Source organism: Palaemon carinicauda, chromosome 30 (genome assembly GCF_036898095.1).
Source record: "Palaemon carinicauda isolate YSFRI2023 chromosome 30, ASM3689809v2, whole genome shotgun sequence".
Lineage (NCBI taxonomy): Eukaryota > Metazoa > Arthropoda > Malacostraca > Decapoda > Palaemonidae > Palaemon > Palaemon carinicauda.
This window is the reverse complement of record NC_090754.1, coordinates 29,861,051-29,878,485: the sequence shown is the minus strand read 5'-3', so window position 1 is coordinate 29,878,485 and position 17,435 is coordinate 29,861,051. Positions and strand designations below refer to the sequence as shown.

The following is a 17,435-nucleotide window of genomic DNA, read 5'->3' as shown; positions in this document are numbered from 1 at the left end:
AGTCCTCCTCGCCCACGCGGCAGCGCGTTTCCTCGCCATCGCGCTAATGCTTGCGTTCGCCGCCTCGGACTCGCTCTCATCCACCTGCCCACCCTCACGACCGCTCGCCTGCGCGCCCGCGCGACCTCTCGCCTGCGCGACCGCGCGCCCGCTCGCCCGCGCGACCGCTCGCCCGTGCAACCGCGCGACCACTCGCCCACGTGCCTGCACGTCTACGCTCATGCTCTCCAATGTTCGCCCACGCGCGAACAAACGGTTTTTTCCATCGCGCAGACGGATGGTGTTCCGTCATGCGAACCTACAGTGTTTCTTCGCACAAATGTCGGCTTATTTCTTGCAGTATCCATTGCTCGTCTATGGGTTATCGCCCGCTGACCACCAGGAATTCCCGTCGCGCAAGCTCCAGGGCAATTGCGACCACGATTCCCAATGGGGTTTTTGCAGCATGACCAGCCTGGCGAGTTCTTCTGGAGCGTATTTCCAGAACACTGTCTCACCCCGTAAACACAGAGCATGGCACTTGCAGAATAGGAGAAACTTAAGGGAGATCTGAGCAACACTCCTCTATTCCTGAACCTGGGTTAGCCCTTCCCCGTCATTCCCTGGAAGGATTTTTGGCGGGGGGGGCTTTCCGTTCGAGATTTTTCCATCGGACAAGGGGTGACTGCTTACCTCTTCCTCTGGGAGCTTACCAGGTTCTTTCCCTCCTCGGTTACGGCCCGAGGTTTGGTTCAAGGAAGCTACAGGAAGATCAAGGGTACTTTCCTCCTCTCGAGCTCAGGCACCTTGGCCTTTCGTCGTTAAGTATCTAACTTGCGGACAAGCTCGATGTTGTACCATCTGGACGCGCTGACTGAGGGCTTCCTTCGGGTGTCTCATCTGGGGAGGTCGACGACCTCAGACACCCTTCCATCCTTGAGAAGAGTTTGTTTGTGCCCAAGGACAGAGACTTAGACAGCTGCTGTGCGGAGTAAATCGACTTCCGGTTTCACTCCTCCAAGGCGCTTTCTTCCAGACTCTGCAGGGCTCCAGCGCCTTTTCTTTCAACCACGTCGGCCTAAGTTATCGGCTAAGACAACTGGGACAAGGTGTCCAATTGCAGTTTTCTCCTGTCAGGAACAGATGGCACGGGAGACTCCCCCGGGGGGGCATAGTCCTAAAAGGAGTTCACGAACTCTAGGATTGCAGGTTTTTCGCTGGGAGGATGCTTAAGGTTACTCATCCGAATGACAGCTTCCCGATGCCCATTCCCGCATATTCTCTGTGAATAGCCAAGGATATCGCGCCTGCCGTCTCTTTCAGCGAATTCAGTGTCTCTGAACCTCTATGCCATAGCGTCAGCAGAGTTGCCCGGTTGGGCAGAATGATCCATACCTTAGGCGAAGGTCTTCCTTAGGATCATCGACAGCTTCACCCCCGGCCCCCTCAGTCGATCCTTTCTTGTAAGGAAGGATCTGAGAGGGGATGTCCATAGTCGACCTCTCAGCCCCGATCAAGTTTGTCGAACAAACTTCGGCCAGCAGAATCGATCAGACTGGTAACGAGGCGACAGGACTCCTTAAAAACCCTGGATCGGAAGAACGGGTACTTTCAGTTTCCATTCCATCCATCTTCCAGGGTGCTCGTCGAATTCAGCCTAGACTGCAAGTATTCCTGCTTATGATGCAGTGTGGCTATCCCGCCGTGGCATAGCAGGTTTGTTTCCCCAGAGAACTCTCCCTGCCTTCCTCTTGGCCGCTCAGGGGCAGGCTTCCGCCTCCTCTGCTGTTTGGAGGGCTGGTCAACTCCTGTAGGCTCGGGTTTCGACCTTCTTCAGCGCCGGGACAAGCTTCCGGATGCTTACCATGAGTGTGGGCTCATGGTATTTTGCTTGGAGCCTTCTCTTCCTCTGCCTCAACATCTGGAGTATCTGGCCATGATATTGAGTCAACCGCCTTACCACATTGGAAACCCCGCTTTTCGTCCATCCAGCGAGGTTAAGCAACGTCGGTACTTGGATGGGTGACCACCTGGGGACGCCAGATTCTGTTACCACATCCTCCGAGCCTTCCTTTCGGTTGACTGTGGCAAGACTGAGGAGAGTCGCAGTACCTGTTCTCAGTCAAGCAGAAGCTTTCAGCCCTACCTTGAAACGTTTCCTAGTTCTTCTTTCCTCATTGACCCGTCTATAGTCCGAACGGTCGCCTCAGGATAAGTTCCATGTGGGGCGATCCAAGTTCCGGTGGCTTCAGGCAATGTTTAACCGGACTCCCTGGCCCTATGGGACCAGCGGAACTATTAGACCTGCAATGGGTGTTGACCTATGGAGCCTCTTGATGGTAGTGGATATTCTCGTCCTTTCCCCACATTCTTGATGCGGTTCTCGGACTCGTCAAAGGAAAGGGGGGGGGGCATGTTCCGGTCCAGGCCTATGGTCAAGACCTGAAGGATACCTCTCCATCATTCAGGCAGGCTTAGGGGCCTTAGTCTGGCCCCTCTTCAGATCCTACAGCTACTGCCGAGTCTCCCCGTTACGCGTCGACTTCATTCTAACCAGCAGGGGACGCATTTTCACACCTTCACATCTTGCAGTAGAGATACCGGGATGATTGAGATTCTCTCAATACCACCATCGGCTCTCTCATTCCAGGCAGGAGAATGTTTCTCTCAGACTATCCGAGCAGAGCCTCATAGAGAGAGTGTACCTAGGGGTCTGACCTTGGGTAACCAGCAAGTGCTGGTCTGGGGGACCTGATCGCGACAGCTTGGAACCTCAAGCTTCCGCTAGTCTTCCCCCCAGTCTCAGACCCCGAGACACTGGCAAGATGCATTCCGGTGATGGTGGGACAACTTCGACGCCTGCGTCTTCCCTCCTTTTTGTCTGCGGACAATGGGCCTCAACAAGACCAGGTTGTCTGTCAACCTTTCAATGGGAGAGCTCCACTGGGACTATGCGCAGAACGGTTTCTGGACCCTCTGCTTCCCCTGACGGATCTCCCGGGAGAGCTTCTCCCACGGCACAGACTACTCAAGCAACCACACTGCGACATCTCTCCCGAACCGGGACGTCGCTTCGGCTTCATGCCTGGAGACACTACGCTTCCTCCTCTAGAAGAGACAACCCGCTACAGTCGCGGTACGGAGGTCGCGTCATCTGCGATAGTCATCCACAGGGGTCTCCCAGGCAAAGTGAAGAGTCTAAGGTGGTTGGTGCCGTGGGAGATATACCTCTTCCCTTGAGGCCTCTTCTCCAGCAATAACGTTCTTATTGCCTTTCGGCGGGAGGAAACTCCTTTCCGCTCTCGGCAATGAAGCCTGTCGCTCAGCCTTTCCCTGACCTTCAGGTTTAAAGGAATAACTTTTTCCTGTCCGCTGGATCTATCCTCGCTCATGCGAAGCTACGATCATCCCTGCCCTAGTCGGAGGAAGTCCTCCAACTTGGAGCATGGCTCGGACTTTTAGTCCTTTAAGAGATCTTCGCAAGACCCTTTTACGACAGGCCTCGGATTGTATTCCGCCTTGGGTCTTCTGCTCACTCTGGCCACGGCCAGTGTGTAAGCAATCTTCTTGGTCTCTTACTACTCCCCTCTTTCTAAGGAAGAGGGGAAGGCAACATTCAGGCTCGCTCCTGAGTTGTTGGCTAGACTCAGAATCTGAGGGTCCCGGCCCTTCGGTCCGATTCATTCAAGATTTCGAGTCTCCATTCTGTGTCTGATGTCCCAAGACCTTCTCTTTCTTGCCAGTAAGGAGTCGAGAGGTTAGCGCTGGGAACAGCTGCAGTTTGTCCTCAGTTGCAGCCGATTTGGGAACACAAGGAGGACATGGGGGGAGAGTCACCAGTATACCTCTTCAGCCCGGACTCAAGGACATTCATCTCGTCCTGTCTTCAGACCCTCCCCCGTCACGTCGCCCTACAGCACGATGTTGGATACATTGCAACGTCCCTCGCCTTCGAGTAATACTACTCTGTGACGCAGGTGCTACAAGCTGGAGTCTGGAAGCGTCTGATGACCTTCGCAGCCCGCTTCCTGCAGGGCGTGACCCACAGGAGTCTCGATACGTTTTCTATCGCTCTGTGGTGGCTACACAACAGCTGGTCTAACCTCAGGCTCCCTTTTGGACAGGTAGCAGAAGGTTGAGGGCATTGTTATCAGGTTTTAGTCTGCATGAACGAAAGAAGTATGTCTGGCCCTTACTTCTTTCTTCATCGTCCCTCTACGGGGAAGCAGCATCCTGGTCTCTGCATAGCTGACTCGAACCTCTGCAGGTAAACCATGCTTCCTTGTGTTCCGAGTATTGAGTCAATACTGTCGCGTCCCCCATACCCTGACGAGGTGGTATTGGGAACGTCCTAACCCAGAGTTCCTTCTGGAACTCCAGGTCAACTGCCTAGGACGAGTCACACTTCTTCCTTCACACACAAGCTTACGTAGGCCACATGGTTCCCTTGCGAGCAAGGAACTTGTGAGGTGCAGGGACTCCTTTTCTCGAGTGCGACGTCACTCGGATTCTGAGTCCCCTGGTAAAGCCAAAGCCAGTAAGGCTGGGGACTTTCCACCTTCCTAAGGGATAAGTCACCCTTTGTAAATAGCGTGGTTTGTATTTCGGTTACGGAACAAATGACAAATTCGAAGATAATTTGTATTTTTCCTAACCATACAAACCTTAGCTATTTACACATATTTGCCCGCCAGCCCTGTCCCCCAAGACAAGTCCTACCTCTAAGTGAAAGTGAGTATTCACCTGTGTGTGAGGGGGAGGAGGGGTAGCTAGCTACCACTCCCCTACCCCCCCGCTAACTAGCACGGGGGTAATACACCCTCGTTAAATTCTAATGGCTCGCCATTTCAGCTACGCTAAAAGTAATACCCTTTGTAAATAGCTAAGGTTTGTATGGTTAGGAAAAATACAAATTATCTTCGAATTTGTCATTTTAATGAGCATATTTTCTTAACTTTCAGTTATGTGGCATCCTTGGTTGAAAGGAAGGAAGACTGGGCTATAGCTTTTCGAGCTGGTACATTGTTACAAGGGCAACATACAAATAATTTCTGTGAGTCAACAATGTGCATAATTAAGGATATTGTTCTCAGTAGGTAAGGATTCATAAGTACATTTATACAGGTAATATTTGTCATTACATCATTTAAGAAAGTATATACAGTATTCTGATACTTGATGAGTCTGCATATGTGTTTAACTGATGCTACTTTTTACTTTCCTTGAGAGCTGTTGAGGTTGGGTAGATGTTATTGTTATGAAATTTCTCAAACTTTAGTTCTCCTACTAAGCAAGTGATGACACTGCCTTGTAGGTGCCATGACCTCTTGCTGAAATTGGTGGGCTCTGATTATGGTTCTCACTCTCTCTCTCTCTCTCTCTCTCTCTCTCTCTCTCTCTCTCTCTCTCTCTCTCGTCTCCTCTCTCTCTCTCTCTCTCCTCTCTCTCTCCTCTCTCTCTCTCTCTCTCTCTCTCTCTCTCTCTCTCCTCTCTCTCTCTCTCTCTCTCTCTCTCTCTCTCTCTCTCTCTCTCTCTCTCTCTCTCTCTCTCTCTCTCTCTCTCTCTCCTCTCTCTCTCTCTCTCTCTCTCTCTCTCTCTCTCTCTCTCTCTCTCTCTCTCTCTCTCTCTCTGTTTTTTTTTTTTGTTCCAACACAAATACTTACCGAGAATTACTTTCTTGGAGAGTCACTTGGTGACCTCTTTCTCGACCAAGATTTTTGGCGCCGATATCCCCCACCCCGTTCTCCATACAGGCCTACCCCCGCCGCCACAGAATGCGCCCCGAGGGCAGGATTAGGGCAGGTCACTGCTTCTCTGGGCCATTCTCCCCATTCAGTCCTTGGTCGTGAGGTGTTCAACCACCTCACTCTCAGTCTCTTATACTCGATCCTTTGTGCGCATTTAGTGTTCCCACGTGTCCCACTTGTATTTTTTCGCATGTGAACTTCCCAAGTGTTCCTGTGCATTCACTTTTCAACCGTGTCCTTACCCGGTGTTTAATTCATTTCCTTAGTGCTTGTGTCGTGCGTTGTGTGCGTTATGGAACAGTATTCCTTGATTTTCTTCAAGGAATTAATAGCTGAAAGGAAAACTTTTTTACAATAAATCATTCTTCCTCCCCTTATCCTCGGTGTTGCCGTGTAGGGGCAGCTTATGTTCCTCTTCAACCACGTGTCAGGACTACTGGTCCTGGAACGTAGTGCAGTGAGTGCACTTCAGCACTAAAAGGAAGAATACATCCAAGAGGCTCATAGGAAGACGAGCCTCTCCTCGCCAACTTAATTCCCGATGCCTCGTCGAATAGAGATTCTTAGACAGCCATCTTCCCCTACCCAGAGTAGGGGACGAGGTAAGTCAGTTGCGGGGAAGTGCCCATTGCTCTTCTCCAAGAGTTTGAGTGGGTGCGGTATAGCACCAAGAGGAAGTAGGCGACGAAGGGTTCGCCTAAGAAGACTAGCGCCGGGCGTCCCGCCTGACAGAGCTTCCCTACCACCCTCTCCTACCCAGAGTAGGAGACGAGGTTGGTTTATTTTGAAGAAGATAACTCTTAAGAAGTAGTTCGAGGTAAGTACTACTTTCGAGAGTGTGTGGGGAGACGGAGTCCTGGTGCAAGCAGGCCACGTCTCCTCTGATGACCCCATGTGGGGGAAAATGTCTCTAATTCTTCTCCAGTCTCTTATCGTATTTTTCAGTCTCTTCTGCAGCCGAGGGCCTCGCCGAGAAGGAGCCTCCCAGGTCTGTCTTGCAGCGTTCCCCGGACCGACAACCCTGGGTTTTTTCTCACCACGAAGGCCATCCTCCAGACGCAGATATAACCCTCGCAGGGAGAAATGCGAGAAGGCCTCTTCAGGCAGGCGTAAGACCGCGAAGCCTCCGGTTCACCCCGCCAACGGGTGTAACCGAGCTTCTTTACGGGCAGCCTGGCCGAATCAGCACAGCTGGTTCGGCCCTCGGACTTAAAAGGAACGGTTCCCTCCGTCGGGTCAGCCCACGGGGATCCGCGTCCGCGTCCCCCAGCCCGCCCGCAGGTGTAACCGGGCTTCTTTACGGGCAGCCTGGCCGAATCAGCACAGCTGGTTCGGCCCTCGGACTTAAAAGGAACGGTTCCCTCCGTCGGGTCAGCCCACGGGGATCCGCGTCCGCGTCCCCCAGCCCGCCCGCAGGTGTAACCGGGCTTCTTTACGGGCAGCCTGGCCGAATCAGCACAGCTGGTTCGGCCCTCGGACTTGAAAGGAACGGTTCCCTCCGTTGGGTCAGCCCACGAGGATCCGCGTCCGCGTCCCCCGGAGAGAATACACGAACAGTAGTCCTCGACGGTACGGCGTTGCCGGTTCTGACCCCGAACCTGGTGCGGAGCTCCCCGCCGGGGAAACCGGTACCACCGCAAGGGAGTGCCTGGTATTCCAGAACCGAAGCGGCCGGGGAGTGCCCGGTGACCCGGCGCCTCGAGATCAAGCGGTAGGAAGGACTCTACAGGTAAGCGTAAGTCCCCGAAGCCTCCGGTTAACCCCGCCCAGCGGGGGAAACGCGCTTCTGGTCGGGCGGCCTGGCCGAACCAGCCCGGCTGGTGCGGCCTTCGGGTCAGAAGGAACGGTTCCCGCTGTCGGGTCAGCCCACGGGAACCGCATCCTCGGCACCCAGAGCCTTGGGCCGACGGGAGTCCCCGCTGAACCAACATTGCTTGCGGTAACCCAGGCCCCTGGTGCGGACGTCCCCGCAGATGAAATCCAGGTCCTCGGCTGACGGAGAAGAGCGCTCCCTGACGGAGGACTCCGTCTATAGGAGAGTGGTTAGCCTTTGCAGAAGACACCACAGGTACCGGAACCTGCAACTACGGATGTAGTTTCCGGGAAGTCAAGCCTTTTTGAGGATCATGCAGACTCCTTACAACCTAAGACGTCCCTAGCACTTCCTCTAACCCGAGGTCTAGTCCTAGAGCAGGATTATGTCGGCAAGGTAGTGGCCAACACTGCCGGGGTCCCCCAACCTTTAAGGGGGGGTCAGCAGGACATCCTTAGTCAAGGCGTTTTCAGACAGTAGAGCCTCTCCAGCCCCAGTCTGGTTCTCGCCAGCAGGAGCCTCCATGATGGAGAAAATGTCGAGGGACTTGGTAAACGTCCCCTCTTGGCTGGACTGGTGGGCTTACTCTTTGGGAGGTGTACAAGCCTCCTTTGACCCCGAGGACCCTGTCCAGCAAGGCCTTCAACCCTTAGGTTATTGACATATCAGTCTCTCATACTAACAGCTAACTGGGTGTTCTGGAAGCGAGACACTGTTCTGGCGAAAGTGTCTTGGAAGGCACCAGACAGGGAGACGCGACCCATTCGCAGCTTTCCCTTGGGGGGAGAGTCTCTGTTTCCTCGGAAGGAACTAGAAACCATAATGGAGAAGGTCTTGAAATAGAAGGAGACTAACGTCCCCAGACCTACGACTCCTAGGAGACCACCCTATAAGAGATCTGTCTCGGATAGTGCCGCGACACCCCAAGCATCTACCAGCACTACGAGTAGAGAAGCCCCCCTCTTCCTCCTGGTCCGCAACGCCTCAGCCCCTCCGCAGGGGAGCTCCAGCGCCCTCTAGCTCCCTCAGGTCGGGTTACCCCGCCTCTAGGGGAGACAGGTCAGGCCGCCCCTCTAGAAGAAGATAAGAGTGGGAGGCCCCCTATCCCCACTCAACCCTCGGGTTGGAGGATGACTCAGGCGTCATTGGCAAGCATGGAGGGCTCAAGGAGCGGAACCTTGGACAGTGTCCTTACTAAAGAAGGGCTACGGACTTCCATTCCTAACGGAACCACCCACGCTTTTTCCGGCCAACCGGATAGAATGGCTAGATCCCAAAGACCCGTTAAAGAGGACCGCCCTTCAAGAGGAGGTGTCGTCCATGCTAGAGAAGGGTACCATGGAAGAAGTTCTTCTCCCAGGGCCAGGTGTCTACAGTCGCCTATTCCTGGCAGAAAAAGCGACCGGGGGGTGGAGACCGGTTATAGATCTGTCAGCTCTCAACAGGTTCGTCAAGATGACGGACTTCTAAATGGACACGCAGAATTCAGTCCGGGTGTCCTTGAGGGAGAAAGATTGTAGGATACCATCGACCCCAAGGACGCATACTTCCAGATTCCGGTCCACACCTCGGGTCGGAAGTTCCTCCGGGTGAAATAGGGTTCCCAGTTCCTGCAATTCAGGACCCCCTTTTTCTTTGGTCTGTCAACAACGCCCAAAGTGTTCGTGAGAGTCCCCACGGCTGTCGCAGTGGGGGCGCACGAACGAGGCATACGCCTTATCAGATACCTGGACGGCTGGTGGCTTCTTCCCGCCTCAAAGGTCCTCTTGGAGGGACAAGGGAGAAGTCTCCTCCAGTTTTGCAAGGATCTGGGGAACTGAATCAACCCGAAGTAGCCAAATCTATCCCCTTCCACCGGAATGAACTACTGGGGAATAACATTAGACTTTTTTCGGGGAGAATTTTTCCCTTCGGAGAATAAGATATGAAACCTCAAGCTCATTAGTCAGCCGTTCCTGTCAGAACACCCCAGGAGGGCGGAAGACGGGCAGAGGCTGATAGGTCACCTGGTCTCTCTGGAGAACCTAGTTCCCCAAGGGAGGGTAAGGCTCAGTTCCGTCCAATGGAATCTCAGGAACCTCTGGTGACAGACGGGTTCGCAGCAGGTGCTAATCCCAGTCATTCCAGACACGAGACCCTCCCTAGAATGGTGGCATTGCCAGTCGAACTCACTCAAGGGGACGTCCTTCGGGACCGGCCCTCCCGAGTTACTACTGTTCACAGACGCCTCCAACCAGAGATGGGGAGCCCTTCCCCTCGACGAAACGGCACAAGAGACCTGGTTGGAAGGGGAGAGGCAACTCCACACAATGTCCTGGAGTTGGAAGTAGTCCAGAAGGCGTGCCTACACTTCGCAAGTCTGCTAAAGGGGAACACCGTGGCGTGGATGAGCGACAACGCCACGGTAGTGGCATACATAAACAAGCAGGGTACTTGTAATCGAAGGAGTTGTGCGATCTCACCATAGAGAATCTAGATTGAGTGGTAGGGAATCAAGGGGTGATGTTAGCAAGGTTCATTCCCGGGAAGTAAAACGTTCTGGCCGACGGCCTCAGCAGAATGGGCCACATAGTAGGGACAAAATGGTCCCTTCTCCCAGGAATAGCCAAGCTCATCATTCAACGCTGGGGTTCCCCGGTGGTTGACCGCCTTGCAACAACCTCAACGCCCAACTCCCAGTCTATTGCTCCCCTGTACCAGACCCGAAAGCTGCCTTAGAAGACTCTTTTCAGCACAAGTGGGACAATCTGGATGTGTACGCCTTTTCCCCCTTTTCACGCTGATAAGACAAGTGCTCAGCAGAGTAAAGGCGGCTCAAAACCTACAGATGACTTTGGTAGCGCCCTGGTGGCTAGACAGAGAGAGTGGTTCGCGGACCTAAAAGACCTATCGAGTCAACCGCCGTGGCCTCTGTCCGTCAGGTCAGACCTTCTGCACCAACCTCACTTTTTCAAGCTCCTCGGCAGGCCTCTCTCCCTACGTCTTCACGCCTGAAGACTAAGAGCTGCTCCTGAAGAAAGAAAGATATTCTTCCTCCACGGCTAAGAGAATGTCTCTATTCCTAAGAAGTCGCCACCCGCGGTCTTCCAGACAAAATGGACCTCCGTCGCGAAGTGGTGCGCTGAGAGGTACATTAGACCTCTTAAGGCCTCTGTCCCAGACATGGCAGTTTTTTCTGGTTTTTCTCAAGGACAAAGTGGAGAGGTCAATCCCAGCCATGAAAAGGGGTTCGGGCTGCCTTAGGCCAAGTCTTCCTCCGGAAGGGCATCGTCCTGGGGGCCTCGAGACACATAGCGATGCTTGTCAAAAGCTTCGAACAGTCTTACCCCCCTCAGGCGGGAAAGGTGCCCCAGTGGGACTTAGGCAAGGTCCGGAAGATGATGTGTCGCTCCCACTTTGAACACTTGAAAGATATCGTGAACAAAGATCTCACCCTCAAGGCCGTCTTCTTGCTGGCCTTGGCGTCCGATAAGAGAGTGGGAGAGATACATGCTTTGTCATTCGACTTCTCTCACTCCGACCAGGTATCAGGAACCTCTTCGTTTCCACAGGTGTTAATAGGAAGCAAGTTTCCGAGAACACCATTTCCTGCTGGCTGAGACAAGGCATCGCTAGAACCTATGAAGAGGATAAAATGGCAGTGCCAGGCACTCCCCGGACCCATGACATCAGGGGTCTGAGCACCCCCTTGCCCTTTGAGAGAAACATGGCGGTGAGGCAGATCCTACAGACAGGTACTTGGTCGCACCAGCCAAACTTTACTGCCCACTACCTCAAGGGTTATTCAAGGAAATCCTTGGACGGGTTCTCCATTGGGACAGTCATGGCCGCCCTCCGGGCTGTGTAGCGGTAAGGCCAGAGGCTGTACCCAACGATGAACACATTCTTCGCGACTACATCCGGAGAAAATCGTCAGAAGAATTTTTAAGAGGTAAAATCTTAGGTAATAGCGTAAGGTGGCGCAGTTACCCTCACTCCCGTACTCTGATAGGCCCCCGCATTCCATAGCCCTCTAGGCCCTACGTGCCTAGTCAAGTGTCAGAATAGCACTCCCGCCTCCTAAAGTATAAGTCTCCTAAGAAAGTAATTCTCGGTAAGTATTTGTGTTGGAACAAATCAAAAATTTTAAGTAATTTTTATTTTTCCTAACATACTTACCGAGAAATACTTTCGGGTAATGGCCCTCCCTTCCGTCACCGAGTGCCATCCTTTCATTGCCAAGTTGGGCTATACGACGAACTGAATGAGGAGAATGGCCCAGAGAAGCAGTGACCTGCCCTAATCCTGCCCTCGGGGCGCATTCTGTGGCGGCGGGGGTACGCCTGTATGGAGAGCGGGGTGGGGGATATCGGCGCCAAAAATCTTGATCGAGAAAGAGGTCACCAAGTGACTCTCCTAAGAAAGTAATTCTCGGTAAGTATGTTAGGAAAAATAAAAATTACTTAAAATTTTTGATATATATATATATATATATATATATATATATATATATATATATATATATGTGTGTGTGTGTCTGTGTGTGTGTGTGTGTGTGTGTGTATGTTTTAGACTACATAATGATAATGATAATTAAAATTATATTGGCATAAACATTTTCAAAAACTACTCCATAGTATGCATATTGAAAGGAACAGGAAAGAACAAGTGGTATCTAAATAGCTGAGAGTTGCTCCAGTTTAATTAAAAACCTCTATACTGCAATGAAAATACTAAGAGTCAAAGGTCTCTGGATGTTATGGAGTTAATTTGTACTGATTGATCTGGCAAACATGATTTGTCAGTAAGTATAGAAACTTGTTTTTTATGGAAATGTCTTACCTTGAAAGAGAGAGGAAAGGGACATATTTAAAACCATGCTGGTAAAATTTAAGAAAACAAATTCTGTATATATTTAAAACTATGCTGGCAAAAGTTTAGGTTACACTCCATTAATTTTTGTAACAGACTGCCCTAGTTTTAGTTTTACTTTATCAAACAGTTTGGATTGGTTCTTCATTTATTTTTTCAGATGCAAGGCATACAACACGGCCCAGCTACTGATGTTTATGGTCGAGATTTTCGATGTATACATGAGGCAAAGATTGGTCGATGTGGCCTTGAGTAGGCGGCATGTAAAGCCAATAATCTCGACCAAGGTTGCATTAGACAGCGTTGAATTGGTTGGCAATTCTAAATATAAAGTACAGAGCGAATCTGATTCAACCATAGAATATGATGTAGACCTTGAAATAGGACTGTGCTCTTGCATGCAAGGCCAAACTGGTGCTATTTGCAAGCACCAAATTGCATGTGCCGAGTTTAGCATGACAGCTGTGCCCCAGCAATTTTTAAGTAGCAGTGAAAGTCGCCATCGATTAGCAGTTTTGGCTGTTGGCCAAGAGAAGGTCCCTGATGTGGAATTTTTTAGAAAGTTGAATGAGGATGGCGGCTTTGAGATCACTGACGAGGCAGAGGTAAAAGAAATTGTTAGTGTCAAGACAGAAAATCTGGATATGGAAGAGGAGCCACAGGAGCCAATTTCTAGAACAGAGACAATGTCATCTTTAGATGAGGATGATTTTGCCTCTAGGAATATATCACATGATGTTGCAGATGCCATTGTTAGAGTCAGTGCGCGCTATGGAAATAGCAATACAGACTTAGCACTGAAGAAGTTCCTCATTCGTCTGGATTCCGTAAAAACTGCAAACCAGTTGAATAGTTTGCTGGATTGCACTTGAAGTGCAATAAGGAATGGTGGAGCTGGTCGAGGTAAGATACCTTGTCAGCCAACCTCCAGTGCAAGACGCTCAACTAGCAGGCCAAGGGGAACTACACCGCTGTGTAAAGGCTGTTATGCGACAGGTAGCTGTGTCTTCACAACCTAAACGTCCCCCGTAATCTGGCTCACAACATTTCCTGCAATGTGGCCAATGGGAAATCTCATGGCACAAATCTTCAAGTGAAAAACAGTGATATTTATGTATTTTTTTATTGGCATATATTTGATTCAAATGGAAAATAGGAAATCTATTTTCGAATTGATATTTCTCACACTTCACAATAGTTTTTGATTAGTGTTAAGGCAACATATTAATTTTATGTATCTATTATAGCTTATAAGTCATGAATTATTCCATTTTTTGTTGTATCTGGTTGACAATGGAACTGTGCAGTTTGGAGTCAATCAACTTTGGTATGATGTACAATGTGAGTAATTTTTTGTATATAAACTTTTGTATAAAATAATCTTTTGTAAATAATTTGTTCGTTTCCTTTATATTCTATCTATGCTGTTGATTTTAAAGTTTACAACAAAATATCAGCAAAGGAAAGCTGCAATGGTAATATGTATAATATAAGCAAAGCAAAAATTTTGCATAGTTTAGGATATCTGCACAACAAAACTTGAGCATGGCTTTGGTTGTAATACACGGCGTAAATTTGTGCTCTATTACATATCTGTGCATATTGGAAAAAAATTTTTATGGTATATTTTTCTTTGACTAGAATGAATTTGCTAATCATTTCTGTTGGATATTATTAAAAGAATATGGTTTTTTATTGCAACATAGATTTACCCTAGCAACTAAAATAAAGGTCTATATTTCCTGTCTCACACCATGTATACTTCTGAGCATGAATTACCATCCGTATTCTAGCCTAACCTGACTAAATATGTACTTGTTCCGTAACCGAAATACAAACCACGATATTTACATTGGGTTTACCTTTCGGCGTAGCTGAAATGACGAGCCAATAGTTTTTAACGACGGTTAATTACCCCCGCGCTAGTTAGCGGGGGTAGGGGAAGGGATAGCCTGCTACCCCTCCCCCCACACACCGGTGATTTGCTTCACTTCACTTTTGGCTCCGGCGATGAACAGACGTGTCTGTCCATCGTCCTCGTTGACAGCCTTAATCTTTTTCTGCTTTTTCTTTCAGTGTGTGTGTGTGTGTTTAGAAGTTGACCTCACCCTTTTTGTTCACTATGCGCAAGTGCCCTGGAATTGCCGGCCGCCCTTGTGGTACTTTTATGTCGGCGGTGGACACAGATCCTCACACCCTTTGCCCGCAGTGTCGAGGCCGACGGTGTAATAAAGAGATTACGTGTAGCGAGTGCAGGGAGTGGTCTGCCTCCCAGTGGGAGAGGTTTGGCCGCCGGCGTAAGAAGAAGTCCAAGAGAGACCGTTCTCCTTCCGGGGTTGCCTTGAAGGAGGAAGGCTCTCGGGACTCTTCTTTCGCCGCCCAAACCTCCTCCGAAGCTCCCCCTCGTTTGGCTCCTAAGGAGAGTCTGCCGAGTGGGAGCGCAGGCCCTAGTTCTGTTTCCCGACCTTGGATTGGGGGAGAGGGCGTCGCCTCCCATAGCGGGGCGGTTCCTCCTCCTCCTCCGTGGGAGGTTGTTGTTAATGAATCTTTGTCTAACGATGATCTTTTTCAGATTTGGGCTTCCCTGGGGCTTAAGGGCCTGCCCTCCAGGGTAGCCCTGATTGACCTTGTCCAGTTGGGGGCCGCTGTTAAGCAGTCGCCGGTGATAGCAGAGATAGACCCTCTGTCTATCGTCGACGTCGTGGTGACAGAGGCTTCCGACGGGGCGGGTCAATCCTCTGCAGGTACCATTGTGGATGATGGTGCTGACGGCTCTCCTCCCCCTTCCGTACATCCTTCGAAGGGGGAAGGGAGTCCCGCGCGCGGGCTCTTCTGCTGCCAAGCCTCCCTCTAAGGGGAGTGCTTTGACTGAGACTCCCCTTCGGAGGACTGATGGTCCTGACGATCTTCCTCGTGGCCGCCTTCGCCGTAAGGCTCACCGTCCACTGCGTCGCAAGGGCATCCCGTCTCCTTATAAGGGTGCTAAGAGGCGCCTTTTTGATTCTTCACCTCCTTCCTCCGAAGGGGACTCTCCTCGCCGTAAACAGCCTGCAGCTCCAGCTTCCTTAGACCTCTCTGGGGATCGGTCTCCTATGCCTTCCAGACCTTCAACTTCTGGTGCAGATGTTCAGCAGCCTGACCTCGTCACCCGACGGGCAACGGTCCCTTCGGGGCAAAGGGATTCTTCCTTTGCGCGTCAGGGTTCCCCTGCACTCCCTTCTGCAGTGTTAGCGCACAGGCGCTCTCCTGCTCGTCAGCGCTCTACTGTTCGTCAGCGATCTCCTGTTCGCCAGCGCTCTCCTGATGATCGCCCCTCTTCTCGCCAGCACTCTCCTGAGGACATCCTTCAACCTGTTGTTCCTGTTGAGCGCCCAGCGCGCCAGCGTTCCCCCGCTCGCCCTTCTGCAGTGATAGCGCACAGGCGCTCTCCTGCTCGTCAGCGCTCTTCTGACCGTCAGCGCTCTCCTGTTCGTCAGCACGCTTCTGATGGCCATCGCCCCACTGCTCCCCAGCACTCCCCTGTGGACTCCGAATATCTTACAGTTCCTGTTGTGCGCCCCGCGCGCCATCAGTCTCCTGAGCGCCCTCGCGATCCTCAGCTTGTTCCTGCACAACATCGCTCGCGTTCTCCAGCGCGTACTTCCAAAACGCATGTACGCCCACGCGCCTCCTGTTCCTGTGCCCGTTCGTGAACGTTCGCCCTCACAGGATTCCACACGTCGCCCTCTTGCTCGTCAGCGATCACAGACGCATCAACATTCGCCTGCTCATCAGCGATCTCATGCGCGTCAGCGGTCCCCAGCGCGTCAGCGATCACCTGAACATCGGCCATCTCCAGTCCGCCCGCGTGACCTATCGCTTGCGCGCAAGCGTTCTCCAACACGCCGTCGCCCAGAAGATCTGGAAGGACATGGGTCGCCTTCTGTTAGCTCGCCCTCGCGCGGTCGTTCGCTTACGTGATCTACGCGCTATCGCTCGCCAACGCGCCATCGCTCACCTACGCGCCAGCGTTCACCAGCGCACCACCTATCGCCTGCTCGTAATCACTCTCCCACGCGCTACAGGTCTCCTGAACAACGTCCTCAGCGGTCATCGGAGAGTTCTCGCTCGCCCGCGCGTCAACACGCTCCCTCGCCGACGCGCCAACGCGTTCGTTCACCGGCTCGCCCACGCGCTCGTTCGCCTGTACGCCCGCGCGACTGCTCGCCTGCGCGCCCGCGCGATCACCGTTCGCGCCGGATTTCGCAGCCCGTGACAGCAGCAGGAACGCGTGTTGCTAGACCGCGCTCAGGATCGCCTCCACCAAAGCACAGGACTCTTGTGCAGGATAGGGAAGACACTTCAGAGAGGTCAGTGCAACTTTCTTCCCCTTTTCCTTTTCAGGAAGGTCCAGTGGTGTCCACTCCGAAGGATCGCCCGATCCCCTTCCCTCCAGCGGGGATTTCGGACTCTGTGTCCGTGGAGCGGCAGACTTGGTTTGGTCCTCTGATGCGGGCGTTAGTGAAGGCTATGAAGCCAGCACTCGCCGATCAAGGTCACAAGCCAACGACTGCCTCACCCCCGCTGAAGAGAAGGAGAGGAGTGGACTTTGTGGTGACTTCCCCCAGGGAGAAGTTGGTTAATAAGAGGTCTGTCAGGAAGGCCCCATCCCCTTCGCAGGCGTTTTCTCCTTCTCCCGTGGACGAGGCTTTTCCGTCCACGGGTAAGTCCAGTGAGGTGATAGTCTCCCCCTCGGCACCAAGGGGGGAGCCTTCCCCTCATGGAGGAGAATCGTCTCACGCGGAAGGTGCTCTCCGAACCTCTTTGTTGGGATCCTGTATCCCTCCTAGGAGGGAACCCAAGGACTCCAAGACCATCCCGAGCCTCGTAAGGCTCCGAAGCAGGCACCGGCAGCTAAGAAAGTGGTGTCTAAGCCCCAGCCCTTTCCAGCCAAGGTCAAGAGGGGCGGTAAGTCCTCCAGGGGAGGCAAGGCTCCTAGAGGGAGCGGCCGCGGCCGCAAACACTAGGAGCGGCAATCCCCCCGCGTGTCCACCTGTGGGGGGTTG

At 52.1% G+C, this 17,435-nt stretch overlaps 2 protein-coding genes across 2 annotated transcripts in view; one reads left to right on the top strand and one right to left on the bottom strand.

Annotated features, from left to right (window-relative positions):
• Window positions 1-13,752, top strand: part of LOC137622967 (uncharacterized) — a 36,455-nt gene extending 22,703 nt beyond the window's left edge. Inside the window, exons 5-6 of the mRNA XM_068353568.1 lie at window positions 4,941-5,075; window positions 12,551-13,752. Coding sequence (XP_068209669.1) covers window positions 4,941-5,075; window positions 12,551-13,262 — 847 coding nt within the window. The 3' untranslated portion in view covers window positions 13,263-13,752. The remainder of the gene's footprint in view (window positions 1-4,940; window positions 5,076-12,550) is intronic.
• Window positions 1-17,435, bottom strand: part of LOC137623699 (2-hydroxy-3-oxopropionate reductase-like) — a 107,959-nt gene that overhangs the window by 67,190 nt on the left and 23,334 nt on the right. The window lies entirely within an intron of this gene.